This window comes from Podarcis liolepis (assembly GCF_965112155.1).
Source record: "Podarcis liolepis genome assembly, chromosome: 8".
Lineage (NCBI taxonomy): Eukaryota > Metazoa > Chordata > Lepidosauria > Squamata > Lacertidae > Podarcis > Podarcis liolepis.
This window is the reverse complement of record NC_139560.1, coordinates 59,099,005-59,125,321: the sequence shown is the minus strand read 5'-3', so window position 1 is coordinate 59,125,321 and position 26,317 is coordinate 59,099,005. Positions and strand designations below refer to the sequence as shown.

At 42.7% G+C, this 26,317-nt stretch overlaps 1 protein-coding gene and 1 long non-coding RNA gene across 9 annotated transcripts in view; one reads left to right on the top strand and one right to left on the bottom strand.

The window, feature by feature from the left end:
• CDKAL1 (CDKAL1 threonylcarbamoyladenosine tRNA methylthiotransferase) overlaps positions 1-20,248 on the top strand; it is a 236,361-nt gene extending 216,113 nt beyond the window's left edge. For all 4 annotated transcript variants that reach the window (XM_083518684.1, XM_083518683.1, XM_083518685.1 and 1 more), the window contains 3 exons: positions 598-681; positions 1,874-2,038; positions 16,831-20,248. In XM_083518684.1, the coding sequence (XP_083374810.1) occupies positions 598-681; positions 1,874-2,038; positions 16,831-17,022 (441 nt within the window). In that variant the 3' untranslated portion in view covers positions 17,023-20,248. The remainder of the gene's footprint in view (positions 1-597; positions 682-1,873; positions 2,039-16,830) is intronic.
• The window catches only part of LOC310714003, a 105,496-nt gene that overhangs the window by 13,452 nt on the left and 65,727 nt on the right, over positions 1-26,317 (bottom strand). For 4 of the 5 annotated variants that reach the window (XR_014529493.1, XR_014529494.1, XR_014529495.1 and 1 more), the window contains one exon: positions 5,562-5,705. This is a non-coding gene — a long non-coding RNA (uncharacterized lncRNA). Of the gene's footprint in view, positions 1-1,580; positions 1,668-5,561; positions 5,706-26,317 lie in introns of those variants that run through there. The other variant, XR_014529497.1, reaches the window with a different exon arrangement.

Here is a 26,317-nt window from a genome sequence, read left to right as displayed (position 1 = left end):
ATTTGCTTTACAGTATATGCATTAAATTAAATTAATAATAATAAAGCAAAAGGCAGAGTGATGTCATCTCATTTATTGCACAGAAGCAGGCTGGGCTGATAGCTGAATCTTGCTTCAATTCTGGTGATTGGATAGTAACATTGGTGATGGAACAGCAACCTCCATCACACCTCAGGGCAGCAGGCTGGTGTTAGTGGGCTAGCGGGATGTAGCATATATAGAACACTGTCTTTAAACATAGGGGCTGCTGCTGCCACTGCCCCACAACATCTGTTGCCTGAGGCATTTGCTTTACTATGCCCCAATGGTAAAGATACCCATGGTCTAAAGATCCATGTTTTGTGCTGTGGAGATGCACATGAAACATGCATGTGTTTATATATGATGCACTTATGGGGATCTCTTTTGAGCTTCACACTGAAAGGTTTTGACAAGGAAAAATAAGTTATGAGTTCAAATGAGTTCCCTAGTAATAATAAGTTTATTATCTGCCTTACAGATAAACTGATGTGGTTCTTTGTAAGAGAAAGTTTCTTGATTCCTCCTTTCTTCATAGGTATATTTATGGCTTCACCTGTTGACTTTTTTACTTTACAGATTGGGGAGAAACAAAATGTTCTTGTGACAGAAGAATCATTTGATTCCAAGTTTTATGTTGCTCATAATCGATTCTACGAGCAGGTAAATCTTTTTCTTGGACTGGTGGGGGGAGGAAGCAGGAGAGAGAATGTCTTTCTTTCCCTCCTTATTTTAACAATCATATAAAGATTACCGTATTTTTGGCTCTATAGGATGCACCGGACCATAGGAGGGGGAGAACAGGGGGAAAAAATTCTCCCCCTCTGCTCAGTGCCCCTCCAGCGAAGTGGCAGGAGAAAAAGAGCCCCTTCTATTTCTCCTCCCGCTTCGCTGAAGGGGCGCTGCGCAGAGAGGGAAAACTGTGCAGCGCCTCTCCAGCAAAGCGAAGCCTAGAGAGCAAGAGGGATCGGTGTGCACCGACCCCTCCCGCTCTTCAGGCGGCTATCCGCAAGCCTTCTGAGCGCAGCGAGAACTCCCACTGCTCTCTGAAGGCTTGCGGATAGCTGCCTGAAGCCCCCGGAGTGCCGCGGCAGTTTGCGCTGCGCTCCGGGGGCTTCAGGCTTCTCCTTTTTAGCCGCGGGGCTGGGGCGGGGGAAGCCCGAGCTTCCCCTGACCCCAGAACAGGTTGGGGAGCGGTGGTCCTTTCTCCCTCCTGGGGAAAAAGCCCTCAAGAGCCGCGCGAAGCTTGTGTGCGGCTCTTGGGGGCTTTTCCTGCCTGCCTCCCCCCCTGCATTCACTCCATAGGACACACAGACTTTTCCCCTTAGTTTTTAAGAGGGAAAAGGTGTGTCCTATGGAGCGAAAAATACGGTAATTCATCAATGTAATCTATTTACTGACATTACCTCCTTCAAAAACACTGATATGGAGGTACCCTTGTGTATCCTCATTTATATGGCTTGAATCCCTTTAAAATTCTGTTGGACAGAAATCATCGGCAACTGGTTTTCAGTTGTATGCAAAGCTACATGCTTATAACAACATTTTGATATCTGGAACCTATTACAAAGCAGAACTGTTTAAAATTTCCTGATAGTAAATTAATTTGAATACATCTATTCAAATCCTGAGGATATACATCAGAGAACCTGAAAGAAAAAGTAGATCTGATGTTGCATATGTTTTTGTTAAGGTAGGTCTACCTGTTACCAAATTTTACAGTAACATGCATTAGTAATTGTGATTTGCAGATTTTATATTTACTTCCCCCCTCCCCACGTCTACATGTCAAACTTGAGTACTTTAAAGTGTTCCATTTAAGCAAGTTTGTATTATTATTGTTGTTGTTTTAAAGGTACTTGTGCCAAAGAACCCTGAGTTCATGGGTAAAATGGTAGAAGTGAACATTTTTGAAGCAGGGAAGCACTTTATGAGGGGGAGCCCAGTGTCGGATGCCAGAGTGTTCACCCCGTCCATCACTAGGCCATTAGCCAAAGGAGAGGTGTCTGGTTTAACAGAGGTGAGTAAAATACATGTCAGCCTTTGCTACTCTAGCAAAAAAAAAAGTGAATGTGAAGGCTTTTTAGATGTGAATGAAGCTCTAACCTTTTAAAACAAATTACAACCTGAATTTAAAGTGAATTGTTCTGGGTAATGTGGAATTTGTCCATTGTAGAAGCATCTCTAATTTTGCTTTTTTATTTCTATGATATAAAATGGGGGAAATAGTTAGGAGGACAACTTTTAACAGTCCTTGGGAGAAGATTATAAAGGATTATCTTGCTATGATCCAGTTGAATCATCAGACAAGAATGCTGCCAGTCTGAGGTGGTTTCGTGAGAAATTTCTGCAACTACCATATTGGCGTGAATATAAGCCTCACTTTTTCTCCAAAGTGCAGCTTAAATTTGTAACCTTACAAAAATTGGTTTTTACGATATCGCTGCTGAAACAGACATATGGTAAAATGGAACCGGTGTGAGTGTCTGCAGAATTTTAAGGGAACGGCTTATATTCAGGTGTTGTCTTTTTTTCTTTTCCCCCCTTGAATTTTCAAGGTGTGGCTTATATTCGGGTGTGACTTATATTCGGGCCAATACGGTATATGTAAAAATAGTAGGTGCTGCTTATGGTTTTTGCTTGTTATATTTTGTTCACAATCCACGTTCCTGTAATATGCCTGAAATACTATTGCACTCAAAATAGCTGCATTGCTGGAATTAATTTTTCTTGGATTTGCTTTGCATTTAACTGTAACACACTCCATGTAGTTATTACCCTTTCGATGAATCAGTTCTGCCTGAATTCTTCATCAAATAATATTATCTTTTATAGTTTTATTCTTAAATTATCCCTTAAGTTTTGGCTTTCATTGTCATGGTTTAGCACAGACAACAAATAGTAAATAAACTTCCAGTGAAACTTGGTGGTTTTAATTTTTTTATGACATGTGATTTTAAATGGTGTTACATCTTCTATGGGGAGCACTAAAGCATATAGTCTGTGTTAAACACAGAGGGGATTTGGGCCAGTGATCTGTAATTCTTGTGCCTTGATTTTAATACTTTCATGATCTTGGGAGTAGTGTTAGGCAATGTTATGTTTTCAACATTGTGATGTAAACATCGCAGTCTGGCGATACATCACAATATTGAAACAAGCCGCATTGGCCTTATCCCATGAGGCATGGGGTGAAACTGTCACACCTCTCACTGTGGGAGCTGAGGCGCTTGCACCTTGCGGGCTGGGACCTATGCAGCTACCGTATTTTTCGCTCTATAGGACGCACTTTTTCCCCTTCAAAAATGAAGGGGAAATGTGTGTGCGTCCTGTGGAGCGAAGACGCCATAGCCCTGCGACCCTCTCCCGGCTGGAGAAGGTAACGCGGGGCTATGGCAGGAGCCTCCATAGCCACGTGTCACCTCTCCAGCCAGGAGAGCACGTGCAGGGCTAAAGAAGCCCCCCGCAACCCTCTCCCGGCTGGAGAGGTGACGCGCGCCTATGGCAGGAGCTTCCATAGGCGCGCGTCACCTCTCCAGCCGGGAGAGCGCGCGCAGGGCTAAAGCAGCCCCCCGCGACCCTCTCCCGGCTGGAGAGGTGACGCGTGCCTATGGCAGGAGCCTCCATAGCCGCGTGTCACCTCTCCAGCCGGGAGAGCGTGCGCAGGGCTAAAGAAGCCCCCCGCGACCCTCTCCCGGCTGGAGAGGTGACGCGCGCCTATGGCAGGAGCCTCTCCGCTGCCCCTTTCCACTGCTCCCTGACCTGCTCTTTGGGGCTGGTGGTGGGCTTCCCCCCGCCAGCCCCAAAGAGCAGGTCGAAAGGAACCTGAAGCCTGGAGAGCGAGAGGGGTCGGTGCGCACCGACCCCTCTCGCTCTCCAGGCTTCCAAGGTAGCCGCCTGAACGCACCTTAAACGGCACCTTGTTTTAGAGTGGGAAAACAAGAGGGGGAAAATTCTCCCACTCTCTGCGCAGCGCCTCCTGCCGCTTCACTGAAGGGGCGCTGGGCAGAGAGCGGAAGAATTTTTTCCCCTTGTTCTCCCCCCTCTAAAACAAGGTGCGTCCTATTGTCCGGTGCGTCCTATGGTGCGAAAAATATGGTAGCTGCTGGCCAGCTGCTTGGCTGGGGGGCGGGAAGCCCTCCCCCCATCTGAGGGAGCCCAATCTATCCACTGAAGGGCAGGCAGCCGCATGCCCTGAACAGAAAAGTTTAAAGGAGCCCCACCCCACCTCCGGCTCATGCAAGCTGGAGGAAAGGTGGGGGCTCTATTGCACTTCTTGGTTGATGAGCAGGCAGCCAAGGGAGGAACAAGCTACCTTGGTCCCTGCCAGTGTACCGTATTTTTTGCTCCATAAGATGCACTTTTTTCCTCCTCAAAAGCAAGGGGAAATGTCTGTGTCTCTTATGGAGTGAATGCACTGGGCGGCAGAGTCGCGTGCTGAGGGATGCCTCTGCAGCCGGAGCCATGGCTCCCGTCCGTCGCTCCCTGGGAAGCCAGCAGAGCAAGAGCCTCTGTGCAGCTATTGCTCTTGCTCTGCTGGCTTCCCAGCGAACCAGGAGGAGGGACGGACGGGAGCAAGCAAAGCAAGAGCTGCTTACATGGCTTCTGTCCTGCTTTGCGCAGCTCTCACTTTGCTTGCCCATCCCTCCTCCCGCCTCACTGTAAAGCAAGCAAAGCACCTGTCCCAGTGTCTCCCCCTCCTCTTTTACAGCGAGGTGGGATGGGGCAAGCAAAATGAGAGCTGCGCAAAGCGGGACAGAAGTCATGTAAGCGGCTCTTGCTTTGCCTGCTTTAAAGCAAGAAAAGCGAGAGCAGCTTACATGCACTGTGCAGAATACCATATTTTTCGCCCTATAGGACGCACTTTTTCCCCTCCAAAAATGAAGGGGAAATGTGTGTGTGTCCTATGGGGCGAATGCAGGCTTTCGCTGAAGCCTGGAGAGCGAGAGGGGTCGGTGCGCACCAACCCCTCTGCTCTCCAGGCTTCGCGGACCTCTCAGCAAGCAGTGGGAGCCAGCGCTGGGCTCCCATGGCTTGCAGAGAGCTGCCTGTTTGGGGCCTGGGGGGGGGGAAATAATTTTTTTCCCTTTATTTCCCCCCCCAAAAAACTAGGTGCGCCTTATGGGATGGTGCGTCCTATAGGGCGAAAAATACGGTTGTTGTTTTTTTCTTGCTTTCCCCCTCTAAAAACTAGGTGTGTCTTGTGGAGCAAAAAATACGGTAGCTTGTTCCTCCCTCAGCGGTTTGGGGCCAGAGGTGGTGGCCTCTTCACCCGGCAGTATATTGCGGGTGAAACTGCTGCTGCTCCTGAGTCCCTCTGCCGCCAGTGCCCGACTACGGCTTGTTTCTCCCTCGCGCTTTGGGCGCTGGTGGCAGAGGCAGTTTCACCTGCAGTATAACGCCAGGTGAAGCAGCCATCACAGTCTGGCCCTCATAGCAATCCTGGACTATGTATCGATACTTTGCCCAGGCCTCCTTGGGAGAGAGTTTCACGATTGAGATGATGCCACTAAGAAGGCCATGTTACTGTTAGTCACACTTACCTTTAAAGTAGAACAAGGATCAAGGGCTCTGGTGATGACCATAACTGACAGGCAGGTTCTTGCAGGAGAAGACAGTCTTTCAGATATTCTGGCCCCAAGCCATTTAGGGCTTTAGAGGGTAGCACCCAGCACCTTGAATTGGGCCTGAAAACAGATACAACAAGATGAGTGTAATATCCAGAAAGTAGAAACCTGAAAGCATTCTGGCTGCCACGTTTTGCATGAACCACAGTTACTGGCAGTTTTGTGTAGGTATGTTTCAGTAAAATGCTCTGTTAAGTAAGGCATGTGTATGTAACTGGCCAGCTCTGGCTTCTCCAGGAAAGTAAGCAGTTCATGCATCTGTCTAAATTGAGCAAACACACATTTTAGCTACAGTTGCCAGCAAGATCTGCACTGTCAGATCTAATAGTAGCTCCCAAGTTGCAGTCTGGATCCAGAACCGGTTGTACATCCTCTCCTGGACCAGTTTGTCTACTGACCATCAGCATCTCTGCTTTCTATAGATGAAGCCTCAGGTTTTAGCCCGTATCCATCATTGTCCCCACACCACAGTCCAGTATATCTACAGCCTTCTTGGCACCAGTTGAAATGGAGAGATAGAGTTGGCTGTCAGCATGACCTCTCCCATCAGCTTCATGTAATCTGGGGGAAACCAATACCACCCCCAAGAGTGCCTCACCTAGCTCGGGCAAGGAGACAAATGGTGGGTGGCATCTAAACACATCAAATAAATACATAATTATGCAAAACACTTTGATGAAAAACAATATATTAAACATAATTAATAAATAAACAAACAAATAAATAAAATCATTAGAATCCCAATCCTGTCTGTTACCCAAGGTTCACACACTCTAAACCAGGAGGTCACTTGAAAGTGTATCTTGATAGGCTTCCAATAGCTCCGTACAACTCTGCCTCCCTACCCCTGGTTCCTACCTCCTGCTGCATGTGTAACCTGGTGGGTATAATTGTGTCAATTTGACCTCTCCTTCCTTCCCTAATTAGGTTTCTGCTACACAGGCTAGATCAGTGTTTCCCAAACGTTTTTGGGCAACGGCACACCTGTTAGCCAGAAAAAAACTCGCGGCACACCACCATTAAAGCCCCGCCCCGTGACGTCAGCGCGCAGCGTCACGCCGGGAGGGACGCACAAAAGCGAAAGTTTTTTCCCTCCCCCTTGCCGGGGTGGGAGAAGGCAGCAGAGCGAGGGCAGCTGAGGCGGCGGCGGCGATAGCGGGCGGAGGAGGGGGCGGCGGCGGGAGTTGCTGCTGCTGTTGTTGCTGCTGCTGCCCGGACATGCCGGCCTCCTCCTCCTCCGCTGTCTCGCGCTCCTCCCTTTTGCGCGCGCTGCCCCGCCGCTCGGCACCACCACCGCGGAGCCGCCCCCGGCTCGACGCGGATCCTCGCCGCCGCCGCCGCCTCTCACCGCCCGACTCGCCCGCCTTCCTCCCACGGCACACCAGCCGGTGTCTCACGGCACACTAGTGTGCCGCGGAACACCGGTTGGGAAACACTGGGCTAGATCAGCATCCTCATTCAGGAGCAAGTCCAAAGTCTAGCACAAATTGGGCAGCTTCTTTTCATTCTCCCGACAATGAAATGCTTTACTTAACCTGAGAGTGACTAAAACAATGTCCTCTAGGATGGTTAAGGAAACAAAAGACTATCCACAATTATAGATGTATTACCCACAGAGTTAGAGTTTAAGTGAATTTTGTCTATTTTGATTCAAGAGTATAAAGTGTTTCGCTCAAAAATGAGAGTTTGCTGGTTAGAACTGAAGTTTAGAAATGTTAGATGGTTAACTGCCAATAATATCAAAAGGAATAAAGTCAACATTTCATACATTTCCCCCAGGTTGCACAGCAGAAAGAACTGAAACATAGTTACTCTTTTTCATCATTTTTTAAAAAAATGTCAGGGTCAGTTGTTTCCAGCCAATTGTGTCAAATAGTCATCAACAGTTTTCCATTTAGGCTTCTCTTGAGAGTAAGGATGATCCCCAGGAAAAGAATTTCACTCACCCAAAACATGATATAGTGCTGTTCATTATAAATGGCAATATCTTTCTTCCTAGTTGGAGTCCAAATTATGGTGAGGTGACTACTTTTCCTCCTTTTGTATTTCCTTTGCAACCCCAAATACTCTTTTCAAATGCAGTGGAACCTGTGGCTCACATGTTTTCAACCTGGTTTTCAGTCAGATGAAGCTTTGATCCTAGTAACAACTTCATTTGAACATTAAGGCATACCCACCCTTCCCTTGCCCCTCCCCACCCTTGATCTTTTGAGAAGAAACTGGGTTTTAAATAAATTGTGAGAGAGCGTTTTTTCCATTACCGGGCTAAAGATCAGAAGAAGATTCAGATGATTCAGATGTTCTTAATTATATGTATATGTAGCACAGAAGGTTTGACCCTTAAAACATCTATTAACACTCTTTCCTCTCAACCTTTATTCTCTAAAGCACAAAAGTTTAAAGCAGTTTTAAATTTGCGGACTTTAATAATAAAAAAGCAAATGAAAGCTGCATGTGTAAAGGTAAGAAGTAGTAAAGAAAAAAGTGTTGAACGTAGATCTGATGTCCGACAGATCAGTGACCCATTTGTGAAAAGCCAGTTTGGGCATTCCTTTCTCATCTCGTAATTTTTCACACCTAAGATCTTTGATTGAGTTCCTGGCAGGGGGTCTTTTTGCAATATTTTAGAAAATCCAATTGTACATTCTGTGTTCCATGTACTATTGGAAGATAAGAATAGCTCACATGCCGGTAATAGTTTAGATATTTAATATGGTTTTTACCACTGCGAAGATAATCAACTCAATGAATGAACAATTAACTTTTAATTTACTCTCATAACTAATATACACAATGTTTGTATTGCCTATTATTTCAAAAGGGGATAGGAACTTATGTGGCCCAATTTCCTTTATATACACAACATACTTTGATATATTGACTATGCTTATGTTGGGGTGGGGGAATAAAGTATATTTGAGCTTGAGTTCTGAAATCTGCTCCCATTACTGCTTCTTGCATTATGGCAATCTTTGGACTAGAGCACTGTTGTTGTTTCCTCTGAGCAATCCCTGATAAACTGTATATTTGGCGGCTTCAGCTTTGACATGACTATCTCAGCATTTTCCTCCGCAAGTATCCTGACCACATATAGTTCTTTGCATGCTCTCTGAGTTACATTAGCAGGAAATTTTCTCTGTGCAACTGCATTTTGTGTTTGTGAAATAAACACTCCCCCTCAGGGATAGCTCCAGAGGGTGGCAAGAGTGGGCATTTGCCTGGACCCCAAGACCAGCAGAGCCCTCCCCCCCCCCCGAACAGTGCTCCTGTTTCCACAGGGTAACCAAGATCATCAAGAGCAGCATAACCCAATTCTTAGCTTGTGTGTTCTACCTCTTCTAGGTGCATGCAAGAGGAGGCCCTGAACCCTGAAGCCAATGCAGCTTTCACTACAGTGGAGGCTGCATTAGGCTGTGTTATGTTCATTAGTCTCAGACAAGAGTCCTGCTTGCCAGCTATAAGGTTTTTTGTGTGCTTGACTGCAAATTCTTTTAAAGAAACAGTTATTTAAGATAGGAAACTGCTTTGTAGAGTATTCACATTAATTTTAGTCTAGAAATAGCTGCTAAAGAACGCAAGTACATCAGAGAATAATATCATTATATTCAGAAGGTTTCTTTATAGGAACAACATATTGCCCATTCTTTCCAAGGCTATTATGTGTGATAAGCATTAGAAATTTTGCTTATCTTGTTGGAAGCTTCTTTCCTACCAGAACTGTTTAACATGCATGTCTGCACATAAACAAAGAAGCTGAGAACACTGTTAGCATAGATTAATAGCCCAGAATTCCCTAGGAGGAAGAAATCATGCTCCTATTTCATCAGACATCATTTTAGTATATAAAGCTACTGTTGTGGTGCCTTCGGAGTCAGAGAGTTAACAGCCAAAAATAGCATCTGAAAACCTGAACCAGCCAAGGTCATGAGGTGGTTGTACTGTAAGTTTGTGTTCCTTTCTCCTCCAGGCATATCATATGGTTGTCATTTTCAAGTATCTCCTATGTTGTCCACAATTTCTTTCTTTGGACTCCTGATAGATGGTTTTGGCATTAACGCATTTCAGTGGAACTACTTGGAATTTCACAAAAGAAACTGAAATAGGCAGAAAACACTGCCTGCTAAGCTTGTGGAAGCAATCCAAGAGGCTCACGTGGATTCAGATTCTCTTATTTTGCAAGAAATTATATTGCCTAGGACTTTTGAGATCATACATTTATGATACAAGCAGATTGTTTTCAGCATAAACATTTTAAAATGATTTAATGTAACTAACCTGCAGAGAGAGAGGAATTACTTTTGCTACTTAGTGATGCATGAGGATTAAAAAGCATTCTTGCAAAGATAAATTATGCCACACCTCTGGCTGGTTGACTGCTACATATTGATAAGCCATATTGCTGTGAGCTCTTTCCCCTCCAGTAAGTGTGGCTTGGAGAAATGGGAAATGCAGTTTTTCACATCTGAGTGGCTTTATGCTTCAATATGTTGGGTATTTAAATGTTCAGAGGGAAATTCTGTTTTGCAAGGAAGGTGGGAGTCATACCAAAATAAGACATACATATTTGAAATATTCTGGGTTTTGCACAACTTAAAATATTTGCAAAGAGTTATGAAATCCTAACATCAGATTATTTGTACTGAATCTACTAATAGTCAACTTAATTGGATCACACAGTTTCTAGTACTCTATTCTCTGCTCATGAATACAGACTTTTGTATGCAGATCTCCTACCAGTCCTTCCCCCGCTCTGGATTTTAAAGTGTAAATTTCAGAAATACTGCCATACAAATAAATGAGTTGGAGCCACCAAACGATTGGACTGGGGAAGAGGGTGGCAGGCAAGTCAAGCAGCTGGGATGTTTTTAGATGGCAGTAATACGCGTAGGCTGTGGCCTCAACTCTACATCTTGTTCAAGGCCTTATAATATCAATAAGTTGTTGATCAACACTCAAAAAGTGCCTAGCATTTTCTAAGCATTGTATAGATATTCAAAGATAAAACAGTCCCTGCCCACAGGCTCACAAGGGCCAAGTTTGCACATAGATTATTTTTGGCCATGAACATCCTGATCTGGGCCATTTTGTTCCTGCCTGCTTAGCAGGTGAGAGAAACAAACCACAGCCTCTCTCTTCATTTTATTACTGAACCAGATATCATGAACCACCACCAGTAAGCCAAAAACAAACCTTAACTATTATTTACCATGACATGCAAAGAGGGCCGAAGGAACCTTGGAACAACTGCTCCTTTTCTTGCCAGTGTACGTGGTTCTCGCTCTTGCCATGGGGTACAACCTCCCAGTGGCCCTAAGAGGCTCCCTCTGGCTGGTGGCAGTATCTGAAGTGTGCCTCATTGCTTCATAATAAACTGTGTGACACATCACTGTCAGTAACTGTGTTGTTTCAACAGTCTTCTCCTTTAGCAATTTGATAGTGACTCTAGCACACACACAACATGACTAAAATCCTGGCTCAAACTTTGCCTAGGAACCTTGCTGTTATGATCCTGAACTGAGGGGCTTGAGCAGTAAGCCATGGTCCAAACCTTGGTGATGTATGCCTGGCATTAATAGATGACACACTGCTACATAGCATCCATTAAAACTGGTAGAATAAATTTGAGCTGCGCCATTGAGCAACTATTTCCCTTTTGAGACCACAGAGCTTACTCAAGAATCAAAGTAACTTCTCTAGAAACGTATATGGTATGAATAGATAGAATGTGTTTGGAAAGGAACAGTATTATTAATTTGGAAACATGCCAAAAAACCTACCCAACACCCTAGCAGCAACTTTCAGAGAGCAGAGGTCTTTCCTGCATGCATTAGGAACATTTGTGTGAGGTTATCCCACTGCTGATTAGGTAAATCAAAAAAAGGTGCCAGAACTTAACATTTCCAGGGAGAGAGGTTCTGTTAATGACTCTTAAACTTGACTGAGCATGAAATTAAAAAAAGAGTCTTCAGTCACTCCCTCTGGTGTTGAGATGCATGCCAGCCGGCACAGAAAGCACCTACACTACTTTGGTGTGTGAGAAGACAATGGAGCCATGAGATTTTTATATAAACAACTTTGTATTCATGGTGAACTCAGGGAATACTAAAGTGGTCTGTTGACAGACTTGCGCTTGGCGAGTGATCAAATCCCATGTCAGCCACCAGGACCACTGGCACTGGCATGTGAAGGGTGCACATGATTCCATAAGCTACTAATGTTCCTACGTACCGAACAGATCTGTTCCTGTGTAACAAAAAGGTGACCAATGGAGAAAGGGGAAAAAGAGGGAAAGTGTCCCTGTATAAACATGGGACTTGTGATTTGATAGATTCTATGAGAACAGAATCATCAAGACCTACAGAGGAAACAGGAGTTGAGGAAGGAGTGTTCAACTGTATCAAAAGCAGGCAGAGAAGCCAAGGAGGATGAGGACTTGAATAGAGACTTTTTGGATTTAGCAGGATAGTTTTGGTGAGGGCAGTTTTAGTGGAGTGCTGAGGGTAGAAGGAGGGGGACCCAAATCAGGCTTGAAGGAGAGAAAGTTGAGGAGTAAGCAGTATGCTCAGTGGGTTTGGGGAGAAAGGAAATTGCACAATAATTGGCGAGAGCAGATGGGTCAAGAGGTGATTTGTTTATTTTAGAATAAGGGAAGCTGTGTTTTACGTATATACTCCTTCCAATCTATAATGTCAGTCTTGGTGTACATGAGTAAGATCTCATGCAAACCTGCACTATAATTATTAGATTTATTTTGTAGGTTGCAGGTGCATCAGAAAGCGGGAAATGAGTGAGACTGAATAAGAGTGCGCAAATACATATTATTACTGGCACACATCAGGTCAGAATTATTCAGCAAATACTCTGAAATGCATTTGATCATACACTGGAAGTGTTAATAATTTATATTATGCCTTATTAGTAAAACCTTTTGTTTCTGCTGCTGTCACAGCCAAAACAAGTTGAAAGGCTACTTCCAGAACAGTTAATATGTTTGCCGTGTTGTTGGTAATTTTTACACCTGACTTTCATAAAATTTCATAAAATATAATCTATTACTGAGGTTTGATTAACAGTTCCATTCCCCCCAATATATGTTCTTTGCTTCTCCTTTCTCTTGTTCAATTTGAACAAAGTGCCCATTAAAGTGAACTGGGATGGCTGCTCTCAGTTTCCACTTCTTTCATGCAAAAACGTACATATTTCATGCTGCATTGTCAAAAAAGGAAAGGATTAATTATTAAAATTCTGTCATTATGGGCGGGGGAGCGCCTTGCGGCATTTCAGGGATTTCATGTAAATCTATGATGTTTGGGGCGGGGGGAGGAATCCCCATTAGTAATGAGGCTTCTCAAGACACAGTTAATTTCAAGCTGCAAATGTTGGATTTAACATGACTTCAAGACATGACACTGAACTCATTCTCTGAGTGGTTTTAAATATTTGCTAAATATTGGGACTGACAGTATACTAATGGTATTTACTATGTGATTCGTGTGGTGGAGGCCACTGTCCAAAAAACAAATAGTTTCATGCTTTGCTCTAATTCTCTTAGATCTAATGACTGATATAAAAAATAATCAAAATAGTTTTGATGCCACGGATATGTACTGCCATCGGACGTCCAGTTTTTAAGGGTGGTAGATTGTAAGCTCATTAATATGCCTTGGGCATTTATTACAAAAAACGGTTGAAAATTCATGATCAAAATATAATGGTATCCTATTCTTTATATTGCTGTTTCTTCCTATATTGTTGCATATTTGATTATTTTTGCATGTTCCTACATTTTATCTAGCCCATTTGTGTTTGTAAATTTTTGTTTCCAGTATTCTACAAAAACCATTCTTACTATTATTATCATATATCAATTCCTATAGGTAAGAAGAAGCAACAGTGAATCCAATGTTCAGTACATCCCTATATCTTTTCCATTATAATATTTATCTTTTTCCATACAGTGCTTCTTTGATTCTGGTGGTCCAAGAACAAGTCTATCACAAATGATAAATATCACCTTTCACAGGAATTCAAGAACATTTTTGTCTTGCTTATCAGGAAAGCAGCAATAAACTCCCATAAGCAACTTGTAGTAATTTTCCTCAAGCGTCCATATTTAGGAGAAAGGTTTGGCAGTTATTGAAAAATGTTCCCATATTTGCATAGATATTTTCTCTTTGATGCCAGAGTTACAATTCACTGTGTTTTTTATACCTTTTTCAAATTTATATTTTTATTTTTGCAAGATTTTATAGATTTTTCACAAGCTTTGTTTATTAGTCCTTCTCCTATCTTATTAAAACTCTTAATTGGATATTTGATCTCAAAAAGTAATTTAGATGGATCTAATTTGGAAAAAAACTCAAACTAAGCAGAGAACCTTTTACCCAAAGTTGATTCTTAAAGAAAACTTAAATTGTATTGTCATCATTTCATCTGAATACACAATTACCCCTTCATGTCCCATGTTTTCCCACATAAATTCTAATTAATCATCAACTACAGAAGCTAGTGGGGATTTGGGGCAGGACTTGTTCTTACTTAGTATTTATCCCAGATCTATAGAAGATTAAAGTGCCTTTTTCTTTGTACCCCGGGAGCATAAACTACTGTTGACCAATAATAATGCTTGTGGATAATGTCTTAATAAAGCTTTTTCAAACAGACATATCAATAAATTTGGATTTTTAATCCAATCAATGATGCCTTGGACATTTTCCCAGCAAGTAAACCATATCATAAAAACCTCTGTCAAGAGAGTCTTGGATGTTGTTAGCTTACCAAATTAAAGACTAAAATGGAGCATTCTTCACACTGGAACTCTTGGCCCTGGCTGAAACTCTGAAAGAAAGATTGGCCCTGCAGCAAACCATATGCACTCATTAGGCTTTCTTTGGTCATACAGATACTCCTATTCTAGTTTAGGTATTAATTAGGCATTTGTCTAAGCACAATTTATAAATGTAAAAATTTATCACTTAGAAAGTAAAACATATTCACTGAATATAGGGTATACTGTAAATTGATAATGGGATAAAGAAAACTAATAGGCATCCAAGGAAATAATTAGATTCCTCTGTGCAAGCTTTTCTTCCAAGTTTAATCAGTCTACAAAATGAAGTCTATTATGAGGTAGCTTTTGTTGCAAATTAGTGAAATGTTTAATAATTGGTACTCTGTGGTTTCCAGTTTATTTCTCCATATAAAGGTTAATTAGCTTTGACTCCAGGAATGAATAGCTGTAGCCAGTTATTAATTTTTCAGATTCATTAGGCAATTGATTTTAATTACTCTGTCTGTCGCTACATGGAAATAGCCATCTATTTATGTAATATTTTATGATGGAAGCCTAGTACTACCTTCCGAATGGTGGATACAGTTTAGTATTCTTTTATTCCCATGGCTTTAACACCTTTCTGCATAGCAACCTCACGTTCCACAAGTTTCCAACACCTGTAGTTCATTCATGCACCATAAGTCATTGCTGCCTTAGATGTTTAAAAAGGAATCTGTGGGCCAGGGTGGGGGTGCTGGAAGGCTGGCACCCAGGGATGCAGAGGGGTCCTCTCCTTATGAGCCTAGATGTCACGAGAGGGAGAAGCAGAGCTGCTGGCATGCCCCTTTGGTGGAGCACAGAGCCTCATCAGGGAGGGAGGAGGACTACAACCAGCCAGGAGGGTCTGAAGGAGGAAGAGGTGGTGGCAGAGCTGGAAGCAGAGAGGCAGGTCACTGTTTTATCATCAAGAACCAGGTGTTGCCTTCATAAGTGGAATCAGACAGTGCGCACATAGCCGACACATAGGGCAAGTTGCCTCATCTTTAAAAGCTTGGTGGGAGGGCTAGGTCAACCATTGGAACATCTTTCATTTGCTTATGAACCTCTTACCTTGCTCATGTACCTTGTAATCTTGACTACTAAACCTTGTGCTTGCTGCCAAGGCTATACTGCTATTAGCCCAAATAAAGATAGCAACACGTACTGGTAAATAAGGATGACACCAGTGTATTTTGGGATGGGTGCCTGACAGCTGAAGTAATCAAGGTACTGAGAGTCCCTGTGGGATCAAAGGCTAGCTCTGAACTGAAGATCCAGGAGGAATCTCCTGGAAAGGTCTAGATGAGATATTGGAAGCAGGTTTATGCACTTGTAGCATAAGATGATCATTCCAAAGACAAAGTTGATCACGAGCCAGGAATTCATCTGAAGGAGGATTGCTAAATAATGTAGGGCAGTGATGGGGAGGAAAATTATATAGGCAAGGTATGAAAACAAGAGGGCCAGCAGGCACCAATGTACACAGAGAGGGGAGGCAGATGGGCAAAGAGACAAAGACAGAGACCTGACTGATAAGTATTTTTAGTCACACCACGTCAGTAAGAACCAAAGGACTGCTGGAGTAAGTCAGATTGGGCAGTGATGGATTTACTGTTAATGCACCAATAGAAGAACAACAGGAGTATGTACCTGATGTTTCCATCAGGTTTGTAACCTTAGCAGCAAAAGCGGTTGTAAGCACACCTGGATATTCCTCCCAAATGACATCTATAATAGAAAACAATGAAATAGTGCACATTTCAGGTGCTGGGAAGCTACAGTTGGCCATAATCTTCCAGAGTGTGTGCAGTGAAATAGATGCACATGCCAATCACACATGCTTTTTTCCCCCTGTGTGGAAAAGTAGCTCCGAGTATGATCAATAAGATGGATGTTTTAGTGCAGGCACCTCCTGAGAGAGATGGGGAAAGAACTGCAGAGGATGTTAGAAGACTGCTGAGCTGGCATACTGTGGGACAGAAACAATTATCAGACTTAGTGGTGCTGTACAATGGGAAAGACAACAGTGCTGCTGGTCCACTTTATCACTGACTGCAGATTTGCCTTTTAAGGAAACAGAAATACTAAAGGGAAAATACAGATCTCAAATGAATTGGCATGAGTTATATTGTAAAATAGGATTTTAGTCTACAGTGATGTTAACAGCTTTATTGCTTTGGCAGTTAATTTCATTGAAAAGGCCAATTCCATGTTGCAACTCTTAGTTTTATACAATTGTACTATATTATTTAATTTATTCTAAGCTACAAGAGAATTGGCTTGTTGAAAGTTGAAGGGAATTTTCCTTTGTACTTGATACGTGCCAAATGTTCTTTGCATCTTTCTCAATTTAATTTCTGCATTTCTCCACAGGAGTTCAGACATGCACTGGAGAACAGCTCAGAATCAAAAGCCTGTCCATCTGCTGAGAGGCATAAAGGACCATTGAGCTACAGGATGGCAATGCCGTTGCCTTGGCAACAAGGGGGAGGTGTACTGAAGGCGCTGTCACTAAGTGTGACTCTTCTGGCAGTCCTTATTGCCTTTTACTATCGAGGTGTTTAAGTGGAAATCTGAACTGAATGATGACATCGTCAGGAAATATAACAAGATGGTTGGAAACGTCAGAGTAAAAAGTCGGACAATTTATATGCCAAGGCCTTACCTTGTAATCATAATCTAGATATGACTCTCCTACATTGGTATAAGTTATTTAGTTATTTTTCCAAGATCAAGTTAACAGGCTTTTCCACGCTTTTCCATTTTAAAAGAAAGTGTTTGTCTGCATATACCAGGTTCATATTTGCCACCCATAGGTGTATGTTTTAGAAAATTAAGTTATTGAAGTATTTTTCTTAAGTCAAACAGTTGATAATGCGCTTATGTGAAGCCTTATTAAACTTTCTTAATGTATCTAGAAACATGTCATCTTTTGTGTTTTAATGAAATGTTCAGTTCAAAAGTTGCTGGGCATTCAGACTATAAAAGTTGTAACTATTGATTTGTACAGTGGTGCCTCGCAAGACGAAAAGAATTCGTTCCGCGAGTCTTTTCGTCTTGCGATGTTTTTCGTCTTGCGAAGCACGGTCCATCGCAACCGCGCCTCTTCAAGCGGCTTTTAAAAAAAAGTGCAAGACGTTATCGTCTTGCGAAGCAAGCCCATAGGGAAATTTGTCTAGCGAAGCAACGCAAAACCGAAAAACCCTTTCGTCTAGCGAGTTTTTCGTCTTGCGAAGCATTCTTCTTGCGGGGCACCACTGTATTGTTATATATTTTCTTCATGTTCATAAGAATGAGTAGTTCAGACTCTAAATGCAAACAACAAAACTAAAATACAGTAAATCGCTTTAGAATCCATTCTCTCAAATACATAAAGGTCCAGAGGAGATAAGGCAATATTGAAAGTGGTGAATGTTTTGCTATTCCCTCATTTGGTGTCTTTCGTCCCTGGCTAATGCATCATCTGTCCATATGTGCTTCCTAAAGCAAGAACATGTGCAGATCACAATTTTGCAGTTCCCCAAATAATGAGGTTGGGTAAAGCAGAATGTTTTCTTGGTTGGTTTTCACCCATCAGAATGCCTCCTGCCAATTTGCTACGAGTATCTCTGCTTTATCCATTATAGGGTTGATCTTCATGAGTACCTCCATCCCAAATTCTCACTACCTAGGGACACTCCCACCACAGTTGAATAAAAGTATCAGATTGACTGAAACCAGACCTGCAGTCTGGGGTCACGGTACCCAGTTTGTGTGTTACTTTCCATGGGTATAATACTATCTGTGGATTGTTTTTGATATATCCTCTCTGATATAGATAGAAGCAGATAATAGCCGCTCTACTTTCCAGATGCTGTTCCACTGACTAGGTGGAATTTCCACCATATATCTTCCAAACCACACTAAGGGCAATCAGCCTCCCATGGTATGCTAGTGCAGCATACAATACATATTTGAAACCATGCCTAAAACCAAGGCCTCAAAAGATGCAAGACCCTAAGTAATCTGCTCTTGAATTTCTCTGCTGGAAATTAAATTACTGGCCTGATGGATATTAAGCCCATTAACTTGAACACTGGATAAATCTGTCTCTTCATTGTTCTTCCATGAGTGGATGGGTATAGAAATTTATCTGTTTTTATTTATTACTGCTTATATTATTTTTGAGAAGGGGGATCTCCAAGTAGTTTACAGCCTATCTTAAAAGATCAAATACAAAAAATTCTAGAGAAATTCTGCATTACATAAAACACCACAATTAACAGCTTAAACATTGGCATAAAACATTTCCCCAAACAGCCACATTTTTAAATAGTGTAATTAGCAACTAAGCAAAATAAAAATAAAAATAATCACACTAACCTACCATATGCCCAATCAATCATGCAATTAAATGAGCCAATTAAATTCCCAGCCCCTTAAACAAAAAGAAACACAGCCTAATCTAACCACAGCTAAAATGCATCCCACTCAGTTCCACTCAAACACACCCTTACATAATCAACAGACTCACAACAAACACATAAACACTATAAACTGAAATACCCAAACTTCACTCCTCTTGCACACCCTTCAGTCAAACTATCCACACTGTGCAGCCAATCCCAGAGTTCAGTGTCACATCCTTAAGCAACAATCCCCCACATAACTTCGCTATGAGACTCGTGACAAAGCTAGCAAAATGCCAACATACACAGCAAGCAGCAACACACACACAAGCATTCATACCAAGCACTCCCCATCTCCAGGCTCTCACTTTGGGGATTACAGAAACCACTGTCAACCGTAACACTTGGCCTAAAGTAAAGTAAAATCTATTGCCAATCATATTACCATGAGATACCTGAAACATGTAAACATACACACACACACACACACACACACACACACATTAAATTTATATATTGCCCTTCATCTTAGGATCCCAGGGCAGTTTACAGCATATTGCAACACAAAAATGTGTAATTTAATAAACAAAACAATAACCCCGCTTCCCCTTCTACCTGACCTCTAATCAAGTTCCGTCATCCTGATTTGACCTCCTGACAGAGTAAGCCACCCAGTAATTCTCATAGTTGCACTTATTAACATGACTTGAGGTGAGAACACTCCAGCAGATATTTGCAAGGAGAACCCTGATTTGCACTTGGCATACCTTTGCACTCATCACCTGAGGTTGGAAACTTAAATCCTATGGATATGGGCACTTTGATTCCCCCTACCCCACACTCTAGACCAGGGTTTCCCAAACTTAGGTCTCCAGCAGTTTTGGGACTACAATTCCCATCATCCCTGACTATTCGTCCTGCTAGCTAGGGATGATGGGAGTTGTAGTCCAAAAATATCTGGAGACCCAAGTTTGGGAAACCTTGCTCTTCTTTCCTTTGGTTCCTTCCCTGGGCGACTGACCCTTTAAGAGATCTCTTTCTTAAGCCTCAGTGTTCCATTTTGGTGGCAAGTATCCTAGCTCAGGTGGCTCCAACCTTTGGTCAGCTTAGCTGCCCTTCATACCCTCCTGCTCCCTTTTATCATCTGTTTTTGTCTGAATCATCAGGCAATGCACAGCCTTGTGCTCCTACTTCACCTGTAGGACTCCACTGGCCTTCACTTCTCTACCACAGAACGCCCAGGCAACCCCATGGGCTTGGCACCCAAGACAATTTACGAGCCTCTCCCTTGGAAGAAGTGTGTTGGCAGTCCCCTTGGAACTTTCCCTGAGTAATCAGCCTTCTGGTTCTGTGAAAAGCAATGCATCCTTTCCTGTAATAAATTGTATATTCTTTTACTCTAAGCCTTGGTCTTTTGTCTGTTGATTCCACCTGATATAACTATAACGTATGTTCAATTTGCCCTGTGGTGACCCTGAGCTAAAGATCTAGTGCAAGTTCCTCCAGTACATGGGTCTTTCTTGCATTGAAGGGGGCTGGACTAGAAGACCCTTGGGTTCCTGCCAACTCTACGATTCTATGATTATTCAATACAGGTAGGCAAGGTCCCACAATAGCAACCTGGCCCAGGAGAAAGTAGCCAAGACAGGCATTGGGGCAAACTCTACGATGCCGTAGCCAAAAGATAAGAAAAGAGAAGCTGGTCTAGTACTTGGGGACTCAATGCTCACTACCCAGGGATTTGTGCCTATCTATAAATTGCAGCCCGAACTACCTGCCACGTCTAGGACGCATGCAAATATCTTTCACAAGCTGACTACAAACAATCACCCCTTGGTAGAAAAAAAAAATAACACAATGCTTAGGGTGTGTGTATGTGTGTAAGAGAGAAAATGGTACCTTCTGAGAACTCCGCCACCTCTGTCACATTCCTGCCTGCAGATTTCTGAACATCTGACAGTTCCTGTTAATTTAGTCTCACTCCCCAGTTCAGCTCCCCATATGGAAAGCTGGAGTGATTTTTGAGTAACAGCAAGTAATATCTAAAGTGGCAGCAACTGGCAACTCTGATACTGAGCTTGGTTGCAGCCATTACCCAGAATCCCTCTGTTCTTTTTGAGAAGCAATTACAATTTCACAGGTTGGAATTAAAATTCCCTGCAGTATGCAATAGAGTAACAAACTGTCAAAGTGATTTCAAGCTGCTAATCTCTCACCGTGGAATGAGTGAAAATAGAATTCCTCGTACCCTGTGTACAGGGCTGACAACTTAAAAAGATTTCCAGTCCCTCTGAATACATGTGGGAGAACAGCATGGTCTGCCCACACACAGGATGTTTCCTAATATGTGATGTCTATAAAAATCAGCTAATAGCCTGTATGTTTGGTTTTTTTTAAAAAAAACAAAACTTGTCATAATGTATGTAAATTCAAGGTGTCACAAAGACCAACTCGCTGCTTACGCCGGCAAATGCAGTATTCTATGGTACAGTCACATTGTGATTTTTTCTGCCCATCTCTCTTACCCTGGTGCTACTCAGTAATAGTTTTGCATTCAGTTACTGTGGATTAACATTCTTTCAAGTGGCAAATATCCACAGCTGAATTTAGCCCAAACTGAAAAAAAGGAACTACAGGCCCCGAAGCATCACGAACAGAGCTTAGCAAAACAAGATGTGAGGTTATAGGTACTGCTTCTGCCAGGGTTTTTTGTTGCCCCTATTGTTGCTGTATCCTGGTCTCACAATTTTAGCATGGCTGTACGTGCAGCAAACATTTCTGTGGAAAATGAATTTGTGGTGTTGAGAAGCTCGTGTGCAGAAATGTGAGGTGCCGAAGGATAGACGGGAAGCTGTGGCATTCCAGGTGTGGCCACACTACAACTCCCATCATCCCTTGCATCAGCCACACTGGCCAGGGCAGATGGGAGCTGAAGTTCCAATAATATATGGACAGATTCCCCGATCCTCCAGTAAATGGACCAGGGACAACCACCCTAAATGTTATCATTGTTACATCACTATCCATGTAAACAGAGCTTTACAAAGACCGAGAAGATGGGTCCTCAATGGCTGGCTAAGGAAAATGGCAGATGCAAGGAGCAGAAATGGAAACTGCTTAAAAGAAAACGGGTGGTTTTCTGTGTATTTAGGCTTAGTTACATTAGGATATGGGCACTAGAGGGGTAGCATAAAGGCTTCGCAGAAAAAGTGACTGGCACCAGGTCCCAGGCATCCAACAGCACATTCTTCCCTGGGCCATGCTTTCTGAAGGGGGAAGAAAATGGCCTAATTGCCAGTTAGGTTTGTAAAGTCTTTTTTGTTATGTTTGCCTTGACTGGGGGAACTGCCTCATAATTGCTGTTACTTCATTAGTATTCACAAGGCCTGGCACCAGCAGTTAAAATGTATCCATTAGCTTTTCAGCTAGCACAAACTCCACAGGCCTTAGGTGAACCTCTCTGGTCTCTGAAATGAACTGTAGCAAGAGCAAAAGGGAATTCCTGCAAGGCTGGCTTTCTTGAGCTATTTGGGAGGAATATATAAGCAAAGGCTTCGGGCGTTTGTGCAGGTTGCCTTCCCCACACACCGCTCCTTAACTGCATAGTCCGGGCTGTGACAGCTATTAAGAGGGTGGCATAGAAAAGATGACAGTGGCACTGCGGGTGTGAACTGGTGCTTAGTGAGCACCAAATTTAGAGCTCGATAGCTGTCTGGTTTTGTTCAGAAGAGCTTGGGGTTGAATGAGATATGATGGACACATGCATGCTAGTTTCTTGTTGATGGAAGTCAATATGGGCTTCTGATGCAATCCTAATTGCTTGCCCCAAGCACTGAGGTATGCTTAGGCAGTTTCCAAGCTTCTGCCGTGCTTCTCAGAGATTATTTTTAGTAAGCCGCTCAGGCTTGGAGCTTTTGCCACAACTGCCAGAGATTTCCTGACTTTGGCTGTGTAAGGGTTCCCTGCTGGGCTGATGTGGATCAGACCCTGAAGCAATGTCTTTAGACAGCAGGATTCTGACCACTGTGTGTACAGCCTTCAATGTCTTCTAGGCTTGTGCTTCCCAGAAAGGCTGTTCAAAGGTCTCCTTCCCCTCTGCTATCTCTGAGATCTCAAACTGAGAGAGAATGTGAGTTCCGATAACTGTGCAACCTCTTCCACTTAGAAACTACAAAAGACAGGTGGTAGTAAGCAGAGTGGAATGAATATTGTCAGAGCAACACCTATATGTATGTATGTTAAGCATCATATAAATACACACAGGAAGAGGGAGAAATAGGACAGAGCCTTGAGAAGGTCTGCAGCAGCCACTGCTACTATCTGATAATGTTATGCACCCGTTGCTTAGACTGCCAAAGAGCTGCCTTGTTCACTCAAATCACTGGCAAAACAGCCTGCACACTTTAGCATGCACCCTTCTGCTGTGTGCACACTTGCTAATCTGGCACATCAGTGCAAGGGATATATACTTTAAACCATGACAGTGTACCCAGGCACGACACTGAAAATTGTGTTGCATTCAAAATACAGTGGTACCTCAGGTTAAGAACTTAATTCGTTCTGGAGGTCCATTCTTAACCTGAAACTGTTCTTAATCTGAGGTACCACTTTAGCTAATGGGGCCTCCTGCTACCGCTGCGCTGCCAGAGCACGATTTCTGTTCTCATCCTGAAGCAAAGTTCTTAACCCGAGGTACTATTTCTGGGTTAGCGGAGTCTGTAACCTGAAGTGTCTGTAACCTGAGGTACCACTGTATAAGAAGCAGCCTCATGTATCTTCTATGCACAAGATATGCTTTATAGATAAATAAGGTTAGTGCATCCTTAAAACAATATCAAACTCCAAAGCATTAGATCTGTTTCAGTCAGAAGAAACAAGGACTCTAGGATATTAAGACTGCAATCCTATGCACAACTCAGAATTAGCTCCACTGAACACAGTGGGACTTGCTTCTTGGTAATCATACATGTAACCAACAGATTTTAATTACAGTTCAACAATTCATGGCTTTTTAATGATGACTCCATTGCATTTTCTACTTGAATTAAGCTAGTGTATAGAGCTGTGTTCTCCAGTCTTGGGTCCCATATGTTGTTGGACCACAAACCCCATAATCTTTGATCATTGGCCATGATAGTTGAGGGTGGTGGGGGTTGTAGTCTTAAAAACCTCTGGGAACTCAGGGTTGGGGAAGGCTGGGAAAGAGGACAGCATTTACAATGCTACTGCAAATCTATGAGACCATTGTCCAAATAAAAGATAGGTGAACTTCATATTGTTTGCTTCACATTACATTTATGGACTGTAGCTTTTGAATCACCTAGTTTTTGTATGGAAACTTGTGGCTCTATTTTTTCTGAGAGAGTGTGAATGTTTCAAATATATATCTACCTACACTTAACTGAGCAATTTATTTTTATAGCAAAGGGAGTACACAAGCTTTCAAGTTTACACTACATATGTCATCAAGCAGCCTAGAACAGTTCCCGATTCTCAAAACCTATTACAAATACAAATATTTTTAGTAATTTAAAGTGGCCTTGCCGCGAGAAATTTAGCACATCAAACAATATGTTATCTAGCATGAGCATTAGAGGTTTTGTAAACATTACAGAAGTCAATGCTGAATCCATTGTTCTATGAATGTAAAAAGGCTAGGTATTTTGATTCCTAGGCATATCTTTTAAAGGTCCTGGAAAAGAATCAAACCATCTGTGAGGAAGTGACTGTATTGGGGCATCCATTTAGCCTATAAAAATATCTTGCATTGTTTACTTGGAAAGAATGAGCATCAGCACATAAATAATCAGCTGTGAAGCTAATTTTAAAAAGGAAGCAGTTCTGCTTATACAAGTTGTTCATCACCACCACCAACACTGCTATGGTTCAAAGTTTCACATCAACCGTTCTGCTTCCATATAGGTAAAAATGTGGACATGCTCATAGCTGTCAAAGTAGAAATTGGTGAGAACTTCACACATTCCATTTCTCTAAGGCAAAGCTGGTCCCTGGCTCTGATAAATTTATCTGCCTGTAGGCAACAGAAGTGCTATCTCCCAAAGAATCAAGACACCTGAGACTTCCCCTGCAAACTTCTAAGAAATACTACTTGGGGCGGCCAGGAGTGGGGGGGGGGGGCAAGAGACATAAAAAAACTATTTGTTGCTCATGTTTCTCCTAAGTGCTTTTTCATGGATCTTGCCACTTGAATGTCTCAGTTGGAGACTGTTCTCATTCACCACAGACCTCTACACATTCACTTCACTTCCCTGCAATTACACGTACCTTTACAGCACAACAAAGATGGCTTTTACTTCATCTTCTTGGAAAGCCAAACCACCAGGCTGCTTTTAAGAAATCCTCATGGGCCAAAAACAGTGCAGTGCTACAGTTTTTGAGTGTGTGTTGGCTTCTTAATGGCATCTCAAAGAATTAGGGAAGTCCTCATAATTTGCTCATGTCATTCTGTACTGGTCTCTGAAAGCTGTGGTTCTTGGGGTGACCTAGTTTCACAACATTTCAAGTGCTTTCCTTCCCCTCTTATCAGTTTCATACTTCTGGGTGCATTCTGCAGGCTACAAGATGGGCAGTGTACTTTCTCACTCTTGGTCCTTTACCCTTGAGAGGGTATTGCCACAATTCCAATCTCATTCTCTATTTTTGCAAACAGATTCCTGGCTTTTAGCAGTATAAACAGAGGAGCTGAGTGCAGAGAGACATTTCAGGCCAGTTGTGTGACATTTTCTCACTTGAATAGGGGTTTTTAAAAAGGCTTACATTTCTACAGATTTCTTAAAGTCCATAATTTAATTGCACAAGTGTCCAGTTCTTAATCCAAGGATAAGTATGATTGGAGCAGTGCTTTATCTGAGTTTTGGAATTGGTTTTAACCCATTTGAGCAAATGGAAAAGGAGTGTGCTTGTCCACCTTGCGAGCGTCATGAAAGTCAGTTAGTAATATATTCTATGACACCTGACAGGTACATGTACACAATAACAGCCCTTTTTACCCATGCACACACAAAACTCCAAAACTTGGCTTTTATTCTTGTTCTGGATAGTAAAAAGGCTAACAAGATCGATAGAAAAGTCTTGCCAGATTGTAAATTGGTCCCTCTATTTTGCAGACCAAAAAGTATTGGTGGCTCCAATACTTTGGCCACCTCATGAGAAGAGAAGACTCCCTGGAAAAGACCCTGATGTTGGGAAAGATGGAGGGCACAAGGAGAGGGGAACGACAGAGGACGAGATGGTTGGATAGTGTTCTCGAAGCTACCAGCATGAGTTTGACCAAACTGCGGGAGGCAGTGAAAGACAGGAGTGCTTGGCATGCTCTGGTCCATGGGGTCACGAAGAGTCGGACACGACTAAACGACTAAACAACAATAACAACATTTTGCAGACCACCTTGCTCTTTATGGACAGATGTGGCAGAAGCTGTCAGAAAAATAATTATGTACCTGATCTTCTTT